This window comes from Watersipora subatra, chromosome 1 (genome assembly GCF_963576615.1).
Source record: "Watersipora subatra chromosome 1, tzWatSuba1.1, whole genome shotgun sequence".
Lineage (NCBI taxonomy): Eukaryota > Metazoa > Bryozoa > Gymnolaemata > Cheilostomatida > Watersiporidae > Watersipora > Watersipora subatra.
The window spans coordinates 13,184,813-13,200,679 of NC_088708.1; the positions used below are offsets into that span (position 1 = coordinate 13,184,813).

At 35.4% G+C, this 15,867-nt stretch overlaps 3 protein-coding genes across 3 annotated transcripts; 1 reads left to right on the plus strand and 2 right to left on the minus strand.

Moving 5' to 3' along the window:
• Positions 1-1,558: 1,558 nt before the first annotated feature.
• Positions 1,559-2,929, minus strand: LOC137410591 (uncharacterized). Its single transcript, XM_068096035.1, has 2 exons — positions 2,908-2,929; positions 1,559-2,361 (listed from the first exon to the last, which is right to left on the minus strand). The coding sequence occupies exon 2, from the start codon at positions 2,334-2,336 to the stop codon at positions 1,797-1,799; it is 540 nt and encodes a 179-aa protein (XP_067952136.1). The 5' UTR covers positions 2,337-2,361; positions 2,908-2,929; the 3' UTR covers positions 1,559-1,796.
• A 4,895-nt stretch (positions 2,930-7,824) lies between these two features.
• Positions 7,825-9,326, minus strand: LOC137408240 (BAG family molecular chaperone regulator 3-like). Its single transcript, XM_068094670.1, has 2 exons — positions 8,664-9,326; positions 7,825-8,474 (listed from the first exon to the last, which is right to left on the minus strand). Exons 1-2 carry the CDS (start codon positions 9,324-9,326, stop codon positions 7,890-7,892), a joined length of 1,248 nt encoding a protein of 415 aa, XP_067950771.1. The 3' UTR covers positions 7,825-7,889.
• Positions 9,327-13,900: 4,574 nt separating this feature from the next.
• Positions 13,901-15,285, plus strand: LOC137401913 (uncharacterized). Its single transcript, XM_068088414.1, has 3 exons — positions 13,901-14,010; positions 14,159-14,351; positions 14,886-15,285. Exons 1-3 carry the CDS (start codon positions 13,901-13,903, stop codon positions 15,174-15,176), a joined length of 594 nt encoding a protein of 197 aa, XP_067944515.1. The 3' UTR covers positions 15,177-15,285.
• The last annotated feature ends 582 nt before the right edge of the window (positions 15,286-15,867 follow it).

Below are 15,867 nucleotides of genomic sequence, written 5' to 3' on the forward strand. Positions count from 1 at the left end.
GTGTAGAGGAGGATAGGATAACTTTCTTTAAGCGCAAAGTTACGTTGCTTCCTAGCATCTAGAATCGTGACAAAACCTTGCTAGGAGCTCTCGTTGCATATACCCATCCACAAGTTGTTCTCCGTGCAGGAAAAATCAGGTTTTTGTTTTGGTAAAATGAAACAACCATCAACCATTGGTTGGAAAATTTTGTTTTGTAAGTGTAGTTAAAATTTAACTAGAAACAAGAGGGTGTAGCTGGATTGCTCAAGGGATTTTATATTGTTTGCGAATGTTTTTTAATCAGTTTGGTTCGAAGAAAGTTGCCTTTCACCTGACAAAACTGTAGCTATCAGACTCGAAGTTTCATTGAAGGTGTTGATTACTCTATAAAAATGAGTCATTTGAGGCTGGTTTAGGTCATCAAAAATAGTTGCCAAATAAATTAAAATGAATACTGATAATCATGGCAAAGCTCAAGCCTTGCAATACTTCATTATGTAATCTACCAGTTCAGGACCAATGCAAATTCAAATGATACAAAAGTACTACAGAACAAGGAAAATAACTCCTGCACAGATACGTAATCCTCCAAATATTCTATGTACAATGACACCTCCGGTAATAATATCTATTGATAAATTTACCGCTTTATCATGAACTTGCTGATATGGAGACAGTTGCAAAAAAATCCAATGTTTGTAGAGTATTCAATAGATGTATGTTTATTCATTTTAAAACGTCATATTCCGGTGGCCTGATTTGTCTACGAATTGCGTGTTAGTAATATGCTTTTCAGGGTCTATGCAAACAGGGATAGATGTCACACTGCAAGCAGTAAGTTGCTGATGCATGCTTGAGTACATATCCAGGTTTTGAGTGTGATTACTTAGTACTTACTCTGAATAGATCACAAATAGACCTGATTGGCTGACCCGAAACTGACACCGACCGACCGCATAGGGCAAATTAAAGAAGAGTGGGCGTAGTTATGATTATTGACCCTGGTGCTTCTGGACACTTGTATCTGGTTTTAGAAATCTAATCTTGCTGCAAATTGTCAGTACTTGTTGATTTTAAATGCTTTTTGCAAAGGTTCTCTGTTGGTCACCCATCTTTGCACTCTGTTTCAACCGCTGAATGATAATGCAAGCACACAGACTATAAATAAAAAGTAGTGTGCAGCCTTTTTGTACTTGTGCCTGGAGTTATGAATCCAAGCATAGATTATCAGCAGACAACTGTGTAGATTTCCGATTCAGCATGCATGGGGCATTTATTTGGCTTCAAGCCAGCCTCATGCTTTTGTAACACCGTAACCTTAGATTAGTTATGAACGTAGTGAATAGGTGGCTAATCTATATAAAGCGGGCTCATTCACTGGTCAGTAGACAGCTAATTCATTTGATACTTTCTCCATTGTATTCTCTTCAGACACAATTGCCTATTGTTAGATATGGTTGGAAAGGTAGTGAAATCATTTAAAATATACACCTCACTTTCACCTCACCCCATACCAAATCAATACACTATTGGCGAATAACAGACAGATATATGTAAAAAGAAAATGTTAGCTGCCATCTAGTTGCTTGTAGGGTTCTAAACTAACGCAATACTTTAAAGACAGTCTTAAAAAAATAAGATTCCCTAAATATTGAGCATTTAGCATATCACAAAAGAGTTGGACTGGCATCACTAAACACATAATTAGCTCTAACCTGCGCATTAAAACAAAAAATTATATTTTGAATATATCTGGAAGACTGATGCCAAGGTGTAAACTGCAGAACTCTGATACAAAAATAAAAGCATTGCATTTAGTCGGTGAAATGTAGCCCTTCATCAGACGAGTAAGCGATGTCATTGATGAAGATGTCTTCATCATACTTAATGCACTCTGTCAAAACTATATTCATTTTCACAGTCATATCTCCAAATACTTGGCGGCCATATTGTATTAAGTTGTCTCTCAGTCGTTTTCTGCTTTCTTCTGCTTCATCTCTGCGTATCGGCACGGACAGAAAGCTAGTCGTGCCCTCGATAAACCTCCACTGAATATTATCTGATTGAGATTTGGTTAGCTTTCCAGCACCTAGGGGGATGCCATTTATAAGTCTTGGTATCTTTTTGTAGCACGACTGCGGTATCTGGCCGTCTGAATACACAGGCTTTAGGGTGACATGCATCAGGAAACAAGCATTCTCTCGTTTCTTCTCTCCATCGTTGTTGTTATCTACTATCATCTGCTTATTCGCAACATTCCAGTTGGATACAGCGAGGTGGGCTTCCCGAGATGAAATGGTAAAGATGGACTTAGTCGGACACCTCTGGTGAGCGGTCTGCACAAACTGTGACATAGCGAGTGTAGACCAGCTGAAAGAACTGCAAATATAGAGTTAAATATTTTGGTATTTACGGATTCTGGAAATTCCTGAAACTCTATTCCGTGACACCAACATACTACATCTACCATTGTATGCTTCAGTTTATGAACTTTCTGTTACTGCATCATACAACTCACTCTCCTGACTCCACAGTACTATTAGATTACCAACTGTAAAACACATTTGTTCAACTCACTCAATAATTTCTTGACCTATCTAACTTCTCATTTTTGTTTTTGAATGTAACGAAAAACAATATTTTCTTTATTATTATAAATGCCAATAAAATTTATACACACATACATACAAATCATCACCCTCACAGTAAGTATTTCATATGTCGTACAGTGAAAAACTGTGTATGACATCCAAAAGCAGTAAAGTTCTAAACACTATTGAACAGTGAAATGATATTTATCTAGCCTCAAAAACATAAATAAGAAATGAATGCAAAGTGCAAATAATCTTAAATTGTATATACATGTACGTATATAAAGCCCTGAGGGCTCAGCTGCTTGCGCTGAAGCAACGGTTATCAACTCACCCAAGTACTGCAAGTCGACCTTTGTTAGTTGATCTCAGACTGAGATGTAAACTATGCTGAGTAGGCTGCTAGCTGTGATAGGATGCTGTAATTGCTGCCGGGTGCTTGATGGATCTCCACTCACGATGCTATGCATCCGTAAACTAACCAATTGCCTTTGTGCAATACTATAGGCATTGATCGAAATACAAACACACCTCCCTCAGCACAATGCAAAATTGTATACGTGCATTTATAATACACACAGTGCATAGCTCATAAAGCGCTCTGCATGTGTACATAGTCTCCTGAACAATGAAATCTAAGCAATGAGCACTCAGAGCTGTTGGCTTTTATCAGAGAAATGAGTTTTTTCTTATAGGTTTTATAATCAACATAAGATCAATCAATGACATGAATTCTCTTTTACGCTGAAAAGGTCACGCTAAAAGTTTATCCATAATCGATAGCCAGAGTTGAAATATTAATCTAGAAAGATCAACCTGCTGTCTACCAGCCAGTCTAATCAATACCATAAATACACAGATTCTCTACTCATTGTGCTCACTGTGTACTTGACGATACAAATATTTAAGTTTTTCATTAGACTTAGCTCTAGCGTATGGCCTGATGCATTGACTAATACTGATGCTAAGCTGTTCCTGTATTATATTTCAAACTAAGCGTATGTGTTGCTGTCAAAGGTGCAGCAGAGCTACTGGTATACCTGGTATATGGGCAACGAAGGAGGTGAGCCAGAAGAAGGCTGGTTGAGCTGACACTTCAGTCAAGAAAATATGTTATGTCAATCGCAGTGTAACTTTTAAAGCAAAGTGCAACTAAAAAATGAATAAACTTGTGGTATGAACTATTCTATTTAAAATTGGAGCATTTTGAAGCAGTATATCTCAATTGCGCTGTTTTGAGCTGCTCTAAAGTCTCGTATCAAAGGTCCCAATAAACCTCGATAAAAATAGTTGCAATTCAACTTTATTCCTAGTAATAGAGCCAAGTAGACTAGAACATAGTTGAACTCAAGCTACAGGTAAATGATGATTGAAAAGTATCGTTTAATTTTCTATAAATAGTAAATCAAAATTTAAAGGCATTTTTGTGCAGCCAGCACTGTCGGATTTTGTTCCTTTTTGCTTTGCTCTTGTATCCTTGGTGCTGTCCTTTACCTCATTTTTAATTATAGCTTAGGTTCTGACAACCCATTAGGGGTGTTCTAAAAAAATTCTATATGTGTCTTCAAATTGAGTATAGCAAAGAAAATAATTTTAAAGCAAAATATAATTCTGTAATAGAAGACCAGTTGTATAGCAGCATTATAAACAACGGGAAAGTTGGGTGAAAAGGGAAAATCAGGGTTGAAACATTCTTTGCCAGAAAACTTTTAAATTTGGCTGTGTGTTGCGCTATCACTTTCATTCATTCTTTGCTGCTCTGTAAATTATCTCATCCGGTTTGTTGTACTAAGTATATCCTTTTGAAGCACTGGATTGCTCCATAGAGCAATCTGTACTTTTACTCTACAAGCTATGTGGCACCACTGACTGAATAAAGGTCACTCATGAGTGTGCACACTATTTACCTCAGAACAGAAATGCTTTAAGAGTCATTATTGCAGTTTTTAATTAATCCAGATAAAAAAAGCTAATTTACAATTTTTACTCAACTCTACATAGAACAGGAGATTTCTAAATGGAGTTATCTGTTTTAAATTGCATGAGAGGCAAACTCTGAAACTTTTGATTGTTCATTCAATTTTAAAAATTCAATATTGTAATTGGTTGTACTAGTAACACTTCAAGGTTTGCCCAGCCTGGGTATGTAATACTAATCCGCTAACTAGATTTAAAAATGTAACAAATTTCTCCGTCCTACCGATTTCCATCTTGCTTGACCATCAGTTTAGAGTGTCAGTTACATGTACAGGTCAAGGCTTTCCATAGAGAGTAAAATCATATAGCCTTGACACAAGCTATAAAGATATTAATTTTAAGATAAAAATTTTAACTTTCTACAACAGTTTTAGATTATTAACTAAATTTTTTTTAATTAAGTCAAGCTGGTCTCTATTTGTATGTACTCGAGCTGCAGAGCCTGGTGAGTTGTCTTCTTTAAAATTTTTCTTTTAGCAAAATAACACTCATTCACCTACTTTTATATATGTATTTATAGACAAAGGACCGTTAGGCGTTCTGCTATAATATGTACAAGGTGATTCTACATGCAAGTTGTATGCTGCTATATATTATTACACTATAAGTTATATATTGTTATATGCGTATATTATGATATATTTATATTTTTTTGTAATTTTACATTGTTGATATTACACAAGTGATTCATGCCTACTAAAGTGATCAGACTACAAGTCCTTTCCTCATATGCTATTTGTAATCTTATTTTTGCTGTTTTGCTATTCATACTGTTCATAGCTATTTTATCAGTTGTGCAAATTATAGTTTAGTTGCTGTTAATACGTAGAACAATAAACAACTACTCACGCTATTTGAATAAATAATAAGTGTTGGTACATCTTGTTGGAACCTTCCTGATTTGGTCATGTTCAACTGAGTAAGACAGGATATTCTACTAGTTGCCAATTACTACCTACTTATGTCAGCGCTTCTCTAGGTTAACAACAGTACTCATGTTTGTAAATAAGCGCTGCTGCAAAAATATTCAACCCTGTCAGTATGTAATCCCTGATTAATAGCTTTTGTGCCAGAGTATTATAGTTCATGAGAGGCGGCTAAAACAGCCAAGTTCACATGAAGCAGCTGGGTTCATGAGAGGTAGGCAGGTTTATCCAAGGTGGTTAAGATGAAGAGCCAGCTGTTATCGAGGGCGTTGATCTTGTTTAATAGAAATGCTCCGCAGTACTAGGTGCCCACTGTATCAACATGAGGTGACATAATTGCTAGATGTCAGCAACTTTTAGTCATTTAGTCATTTGACCTCATATGGACCTATCAGCTTGATTTAGCTTGTCACTGGAGGTAGACGTTTTGGAAAAACCTGAATAAATTGATGGGTTTCACTTGAAAGGCAATTATGTGTATTGTATTACTGTGTCATAATCAAACTTCATGTAAAATTTCCAAGTACCGGTATGCATTCGTAACATAGTGTTACCTTAAATTTAACAATTTATAAATAATTTCTTCAACCTATTAATTGTTGAGTGAGGCAGTGATCAGCAGTGAGGCAGCAACCACGTAAGGTTTGTTTGTTTTATTTTTGTACATTTTGAATCTCCTTTAAAACAACATAAAAGCTAGGAGAAGGAGAGTAGATTCTGCTTAACTTTATCATAAGCAAGTATTTCACTCTATAATATATTTAAAGAATCCTTTGTTGATGACACATAATTAACAATATATATATATATATATATCTTTTACGTGCACATATGTATTTAAAAATACGTATGTGCACGTAAATATGGCACATACGTATTCCACACATCGGCATATCTTAGCATCCATATTTCTATTTTCAGCTGCCGCTTTATTTTTTCAATTTTCTATGTACAATTGCTGTTTGTACAAATTTATACGTATTATTTAAATTTATTTATATATATATTTAATATATATATATTATATATATATATTTAAAATATATATATATATACATATATATATATATATATATATATATATATATATATATATATATATATATATATATATATATATTAAATAGATGAATCGTACTGCATTAGTTAAGAAAAAATCAATGAGAAGACAACTTACAAGAACAAAAAGTTCAAGTGATTTAACTACATGTATATTCTCATGCTCCTAACTTAGCCTACTGCTACTACATAATTTTCTTTAGTATTGTTATAATTTAATGCTGTCAGTACATGCGCTGGTCAACAGCAAAACAATGTAGCATTTTCAAGTAAAATGATTACTTCTCTATATAACAATCATTCTTCATTGGGATAAAAATGCCAAACTTATTGACAGGTTATATCGTTAATAGTTTATTGAACAGAATAGTGTGGTAGATAGGAAAGAAATTATATAATAAGCCACGAAAATGTTTCCAAAATCAAGATGAAGCTGATATGGCTTGACACAGTGTCAGGCTCGTTTACGACTGTCTCAATTCACACTTACCATTTATGGTTTCCATAGCAAAAACTTTTGGCAGCTTCTCAGCTTTGTTAAAGCCTGCATTTAAGCTATTTAAAGACACAGTACTGTCTGCAGTGCCATCAAAGGATGTCCAGGGAACCCTTTTATTATGGATACTAATAAACTACTAAAGAATTGCCACTTCATGCCTGAGTTGATGCTGCACTCTAATGTTCATTAGTAGCATAGCCAAAGCTATTTCATGAGGAAGAAAAAGCTCATCATTTCAAAGATACACATTTTGTTTACGATGATACTGTGTGTTACGTAATGGATTAAGGCATTCTTTTAGCTAGCCACATACCGTAAGTATACATTTAAATGCAGACGGCATTTTTATGTGTGTTTATGTTCTACTGAACGTAGATGCGTATATTTGAAAAAGTCCAGGATGAACTGTTGATGAAGAGGGTTTATGATAGTTATCAATGAGATGAGTGCTGTCGATGATGGTACAATATCTAGTACAATATCAGATATGCTTCGAGGAAATGGCTGATGTATAATCACCCAGTGTCTACTCTACGCAGTGGCAGCAGCCTACACCGTAATAACTGCTGCAGTGGTTATTACTCGTAGCTTAGTTCACTGGCAGGCAATTAAGGAAGCGAAGTCTAAAGCAATAGTTCGGCGCTGGCTAATTCGTTAACTCAAGCTTCTGCAAACAGGATTAGATTTTAAAGATGCTCAACAGAATTGTGCGCCTGTCAGCGCTTGTTGCAAGCAAGTGCTGAAGCATATAAATTTTTCTAAAGGCAAACGGCAAACAATTTCGACAGAGTCATATTCATACATGTATTTTAGTATAAAATAATAAATAAAATGCTAGGTAAAAAGATAACAATCTCATGAAAATTGCTTACAACGACTTTCTAATGTTTTTAGCAGCGATTCAATGCTATTTACTGTTTCCTTTCTTCTTTTTCTTAGCTCAAGATTCCCATGAGTTTCAATGTCATCCAACTCTAGTTGACAGCGAGTCAGCATTTCTTCTAGATAACGAAACTGTTTGCTATTTTTGTCACCAGTAAACTCATCAACTTCTTGCGTGTATCCAGCTATCTTCTCGCATACTCTCTCTATTGCTTTATATGAAATATCTATTCTCTTCTCCAGACCTGTGTCAGCGTCAACATCTTCTGTAGATCCCTCTTGAGTCTCTTCTGTTAAGTCATTTAACTCTTCTTCTTTGCTGTCAACAGCATCCTCAGTTTGATCGAGGTCCTTGAGATCTTCATTTTCCTGGGTCACATTCGGCTGTTCGGCACTTTTTTCTGGTGACTCTTCGAGTTCCTGGTTGTCGTTGATGTCTATGGTCTGCTTTGGTTTCGGCACAAGTCCTGGATCGCTATTATCAGAGTTAGTGTCATGAGCTCGAGATTCCTCCTTGTCTTCAGATTTCGTAGCCTCTTTTTCACCTTCTTGTTTGGCCTGTGCAACAATAAAATATAACAAATTATATAAAAAGAGTTTAGCATATCGACATAGCATCAATAGTTCAATATTTTATAACTTATTATTCTTGCTGTAACTTTGTGTTAACTGTATGAGCTTTCTATCTCATATACAGACTAATGTACCCCGATAGCTGACTATTTACAATATAGATACAATTCTTACCAGTTTCGGCACCGGACTGTCACTGCTCTTCCCTTTCTTTTCGATCTGGCCCTTATCTGTGGCCTGTTTGTACTGAGAGGGTTCAATAATATGCTCCTTCACGCCTATTTCGTTTCTGTCATGCTCTGTGTTTATAGGAATGTTAATGGACGGCTGACTAGCTCGCTGCTGCATGACGCTGCCTTGTCTTGGGTGACATCCAAAAGAAGGTGATTGAGACCGGCCTCGTAAGGTTGGAAACTTTATCGACCATGGGTCGTCATTAAAGAAGTCGTCATCCTGATGGTCAAATTTTCTTTGAAACTGATTATCTTCTGTCCGTCGGTTATTTCTGCGTTGTCGAGGCAGTGACTGGCTAAACCCGGGATCAGATGATGCAAAGAAATGATGATTAAATGGAATCGTTGTCGAACCGTCTCCATTAGCTTTCCGGAAGAAGGTTGAGGGCTGTGGGGAGATTGAGCGCTGTCTCTCTCGCACCATTGAACCCATGTTGTTGAGCATACCGCGTGGTTCTTCTACGATTCTAGGATCATCCCAGGTAGTAAACTGCTTCAAGTGGTTGAGATAGTAAGGCATGCCTGTTCGATCATCCATTCTCATTTCCCAATGTCTAGGTAATGCGCTGCTTTCACCGTCTGTCTCTTCAAATTTAGTAGTCATAATGTGCCCTTTTAATGCATCAGTGTTTATATATATATTCTGACAGGCGCTCTCGAATCAACTGGTGCCTTCTAGAAGTGTGTAGAAGTGTATAGAAAGCGCTGATACACTGCGTCATCTTATTGGCTAAGCAATCTTTTATATCCAATCAAGCGCAAATTCTTTGTACGGTAGCTCTACCATTAAGCGCTTGACTTTTACTATGAGTAATACCGACTAAGGCTAGATGCAAAGATAGATAGGACGGTATGATATTGACTCAGAAATATGCATGTTCCCTCCAGTACATACATAAATATGCGCCAGATCAATACCTCTGAAGTTTTTTACAATAGCTTGGCATGTTCAAAGCAGAACAGTAACAATGTGAAAAGAATCAAGCCAAAATGAATTATGAAATATATTTTGGAAAGCTTGAATTGGTATGTGAGCGGTCCGTTTCCGTTAAACAGATGAAAAGATAGTTAATACCAGAATATTATTTATTAATTGCTGTTTAAGATGAAAACTGACCTGTTCGTCTTGTAGAAGCAACAAAATCCATGTAAACATAATGTACATGTACATAATTGTAGTTATTTTAGGAGACATGAGCTAAGCATACCTATCTCTGTTGTTAAGACAAGCATCGCTATACAACTATATTGGTTAGGACTTCATCAACATATATGTATACTAGCAATATATGGTGGCAACAGGTATATACATGAGCTTGTATACTAGCAATAGCTACATATATATGAGCTTGTATACAAGTAACAGCTACATATATATGAGCTTGTATACTAGTAATAGCTACATATATATGAGCCTGTATACTAGTAATAGCTACATATATATGAGTTTGTATACTAGCAATAGCTACATATATATGAGTTTGTATACCAGTAATAGCTACATATATATGAGCTGGTATACTAGTAATAGCTACATATATATGAGCCTGTATACAAGTAACAGCTACATATATATGAGCTTGTATACTAGTAATAGCTACATATATATGAGCCTGTATACTAGTTATAGCTACATATATATGAGCCTGTATACTAGTAATAGCTACATATATATGAGTTTGTATACCAGTAATAGCTACATATATATGAGCTTGTATACTAGTAATAGCTACATATATATGAGCCTGTATACTAGTAATAGCTACATATATATGAGTTTGTATACTAGTAATAGCTACATATATATGAGTTTGTATACCAGTAATAGCTACATATATATGAGCTGGTATACTAGTAATAGCTACATATATATGAGATTGTATACAAGTAATAGCTACACATATATGAGCCTGTATACTAGTTATAGCTACATATTTATGAGCTTGTATACTAGTAATAGATACATATATATGAGCTTGTATACTAGTAATAGCTACATATATATGAGCTTGTATACTAGTAATAGCTACATATATATATATGAGTTTGTATACTAGTAATAGCTACATATATATGAGCTTGTATACTAGTAATAGATACATATATATGAGTTTGTATACTAGTAATAGCTACATATATATGAGCCTGTATACCAGTAATAGCTACATATATATGAGCTGGTATACTAGTAATAGATAAATATATCTGAGCTTGTATACCAGTAATAGCTACATATATATGAGCCTGTATACTATTAATAGCTACATATATATGAGCTTGTATACTAGTAATAGCTACATATATATGAGCTTGTATACTAGTAATAGATACATATATATGAGCTTGTATACTAGTAATAGCTACATATATATGAGCTTGTATACTAGTAATAACTACATATATATGAGCTTGTATACTAGTAATAGATACATATATATGAGTTTGTATACTAGTAATAGCTACATATATATGAGTTTGTATACCAGTAATAGCTACATATATATATATGAGCCTGTATACTAGTAATAACTACATATATATATGAGTTTGTATACTGCCATGGTACTGCCAGCATACTAATAATAATAAATATTGGTATGATGAGTTTTATTCATCAGAAGGACTTCATGAGAAAAGCAGCCATAAATAGGATCCACTCTCTAGTTGCTATAACATTACAATTCTTTACGGTCATCCTTGTTTACATATGTGTTGGTTTGAATATAAAAATGATAAGGAAAAACAGTGGTTTTACTCCATACTGCCTGAAGTTCACGCAAGACTAGAATTAATTTTCTGTAAGCATGAGTGATGGCTTAACATTGTCCTGCAATTGCTTTTATCACCATGGTAATCATTACAGGGCGCTTCCTCCCAATAATGCCAGTCAACTGCACTCAAGCAAGTAATTTATTTGTGATATCATGATGGGAAATAAAAAGGATTTCCTTAATAGTAGAAAGCCAGATAGTATTCTGGTTCGGATAATTTGTGCTGATTAATAGAGAGTGCAGACAACTTCATAAATTAAGAGCTATCAAATCTAAGCTTTATGTGTAGGCCTATCTTAGCTTACTTTTGATATATATACTGTGTTTTTCAAACCTCTTTTCATCAATGACTTTCATTTGGAATATTGCTAACACTAATACTAACACTAATTATATACATTGTATGATTGTGAGGTTCAGGTTGTGAAGGTTGTGATGGCACCTCTATACTAAACACCAGCTTCAATATCTTATCTAAAATAATTTGCATTGAGTTTAAAGTTTAACAGATCATATAATAATCTGAAATTTACATAAAAACTAATGAACTTTAATCAACACAGTTGGCGGTAAGTAAATTCACAGATTCAACCAGAAATGGCAAAACATAAAGATAGTAGAAAAAGCGAGACGTATTTATTTAAAATTGATTAATTTAAACTTTATGATGCCTAGAGCCAATTGTGCAGATTCACTCTCTTCTCTTCAGAATCCTTTACAAAGCATACTCAGCACCAGATTTACATCTTGTAGCTGTTAAAGCTTGTGAACTTTATAGGACACTTTGGAATCTAAAGCTTCACGTCTCTAAATGAACATAATAGTTTGGAGTTGTGGTGTCTACAAAATAACAAGGAGACAAGTCCTAGTATATTTGTAGATTTTGAACAGTCGTTCAAATTTAAACTATAAATAGGCTTGTATAAGTTTTCTATCTCATGTTGTCACCAGACGGTAAGGTTTTTTGTTAATTTATAAAAGTATTTAATCTGCTTTTTATATAAGCTGCAAACACCAGCATCTGGCTCTCAGGACTGTACCATGGCCCTGGGGTTTGCAGGTAGCTGCTTGTAGCTGCCAGAGTATGGCAGTGGTCAATAAAAGAGTTGGCCGCTGTTCGACATTTGTAAGGAACCATGAAAAGAACTTTTGCTGCACCAGTTTTCCATTGGGTTTCCAGACAGATATAAAAATCATGCTTACCACATTTAGTCTTCTTTTAAATATAACTATTTTATAAATTACTTTGACATTTCACAACAGTCTGATAGTGCGTTCATCAGCTGCACAGCATTATTTGAACAATATATGGAAAAGAGGCGTTAGTTCATTGAGAGAGCTTTTTGTGACATACTATTATACGTAGTTAACGCTGATGTTTCATTGCCTCAAATCAACCGCGTTAAATCATAACATACCAAAGAGGTCATTATTTATAGTATTAATGCACTTATTAAAGAATTTTATTGCTTCGAGTAAATCTCAATCATTTTGCACACGTTAATAGACAACAGAATAAATAAATTATTATTATTATAAGAGTCGAGTCTGTGTACTGTATCAAGTGATTTGGAGCAATTTCAAATCACGAAGTCAAAATCATGGCAAATCAGCTCACTTCGCTAATTTTTTATTTCCAAATCAATTGGAATCATGTCAGGTACGCTTCAAATCAAGTTAAGACCATTTGACATTAATCGTTCCTAATACTGTAACCACAGTTGATATAATGTCAAACACTAGCAATACTAGATATGCTTAGTAACGCGTAGTTCAAAACTAGTTAGCATTTATACCAGATGCTTAAGATATGGCAAACAGAAGGTTGGCCGTCAAATACAATTTAGTTAAAAAAAATAATTAAGATGCCAGTAAAGTTCAGATCAAAATTATGGTCAAATGTTACAAAATATATGTACATGTAATCGGCAGCATAAAGGTAAAATCCAAATAACTCTTATGCTTACCCTTCTTTATTATAGACACCATAATTACACTACAGGGCAGTGAGCAGCGATTCATGAAAACTTATCTTAAAACATTGTAGAGGGTTCAATAAATGGTAGTTGATGAAGTGCCATTACAAAAGCGGATACCGTAAGTCCGTAACTTGTTTCGCAATCGCATTGGATACCTGAGTGGCTGCGGACAATCTATAAATAGACCTTTGTCATATGCCAGCCGAATGGGAAAACCCTGGCAGAATATTTGAAACAGTAAAACCCGGCAATTGGCCAGCTGCGCAACGCACGATTGTATTCATGAGATAACGTTGTGTAGAAGTGCCTTGATGTAATGCATGCCTATATTATAGGCACGGGCAGCCAGCAATGCTCAGTATACAACCAACAGTTGCCAGCACAGCTTAAATATCTTCTGGTAAAAACCGCTTTAATTTATTGTTGCAATGGAGAATTGCTGTAATTGTGTACCTTACAAGTTTGTTTCTGACCAGAAGAAAACACTAGCGACTGATGAAGACATCAAGGAAAACATCAGAATTATTGAGATACACAGGTAGGTTAAATCATACTCCTCTTCCCGTCTCACTACTTTCGCTAAGAGTTTCTTGCTGTAACCTTTGAACTTTCTCTTCACTCAATCGCAGCAATCAGAAAAAATTGTTGCTGGGCTATAAAATGTTTGCATTAAAATATTTTTCTAGGTCATTCGTTTATGCTTTTGGGAAGACAGTCTACCCAGAGTACAACTTTATCGGACATGACCTTTCAAAGTTTAGTTCTGCTGAACTCGAACCTTATACAATAAAATTTGTAAACAAAGCTCCAGACAGTGAGAATCCGGGCTGGGAATCTGCATTGGAACATCATTATAAGAACAACCCCCACCATCCACAGGTAAGGAACCATGACTAAGAATGGTGACCATGCAGTTGTACCTTTAAGTTATTATTTTTGATAAAATAGCTGTACCGATCAGTTGTACTTTAACAAACCGAACAGCAGTGCAGCTCACTTTCAAAAAGTTTGTTAGGTGTATAGCTAGCATAGACAGTGTATAGCTAGCATAGACAGTGTATAGCTAGCATAGACAGCGTATAGCTAGCATAGACAGCGTATAGCTAGCATAGACAGCGTATAGCTAGCATAGACAGCGTATAGCTAGCATAGACAGCGTATAGCTAGCATAGACAGCGTATAGCTAGCATAGACAGCGTATAGCTAGCATAGACAGCGTATAGCTAGCATAGACAGCGTATAGCTAGCATAGACAGCGTATAGCTAGCATAGACAGCGGGCTAAAGCCCTATTGATTTGACAAAGAGTAACTGTGTGAAGGACAAGTACGGGTCATCTCATCTGTTCAATGGAACTAGCCTCTTTTTGATTGGATGGTGAGCTCGACCTATATAAAAATATTGTTATTTGCAGTATTGGGAAGGAAAGCCTATGCCGGAGGAGTTTTTAAAAGAGAGCATAATTGACATGCTCGCTGCCAGATACCAGTACAGGGAGGAAAAGGAAGTCCTACCAGATCGACTGCAGCCGGGAATGTTTGATGTACAACCTATGTATCTGACACGATATATCGACTCAGACAGAAAGAGGGTTGAGGAAGAGGTGGCCAGATTAAAGACTATTGACTGGAGTTCAAAACCTATAAAAGGCCTCAACTTCTTTGTCTCACCAAATGTGAACACGCGAACCAAGATACACAACTAACATGTCCTGACCTGCCCTAATACGACACTAGCACAATGGTCACTAGTACAATAGTTTACTAGTCAAACAATTCACAATCAGTAATATATTACATTGTCGCTCGTCCGTCTGATATTGTAAAGCTTCAATGCATTAGCATTGCCAACTAAACCTTGTTGTCAAATCTTTATATTTTGATGAAGGCATTTTGTTAATGTGTGTTGTTCAAGGTCTTTACACTGCGCATTTTGATTTTGATGTATATACACTAAATGTACACTCTCTTCTTGAAATATTTTATATAATTTTGTACGCCGATTTTGCTTGCTGCGGACCAATTAACAGCTAATTGACTGCTATGCAATCAATACAATAATTAACCAAATCTTACGAGAAACTATGAAATTTATTAAATACCTTCTGCGCACATTATAATATTATTGAGAGTTACCTGGTAACATTAGCTGGAAAACAAAAGTACCACTAAAGTATAATTTAATAAATGCAACGTCAATAGACACAACTCAGACAATGTTTGTGTTGGCAAAGAGAATACTTGGTAAGTTAGTAAAAAATATTGTATTGAAGCATTGAACGTGTGGGAGCAGAGAAGTGGAGTAGTTTAGATTGGTTTTAAGGGTAGCCATCAGCACAACAGATTGGGAGCAGAGAAGTGGAGTAGTTTAGATTGGTTTTAAGGGTAGCCCATCAG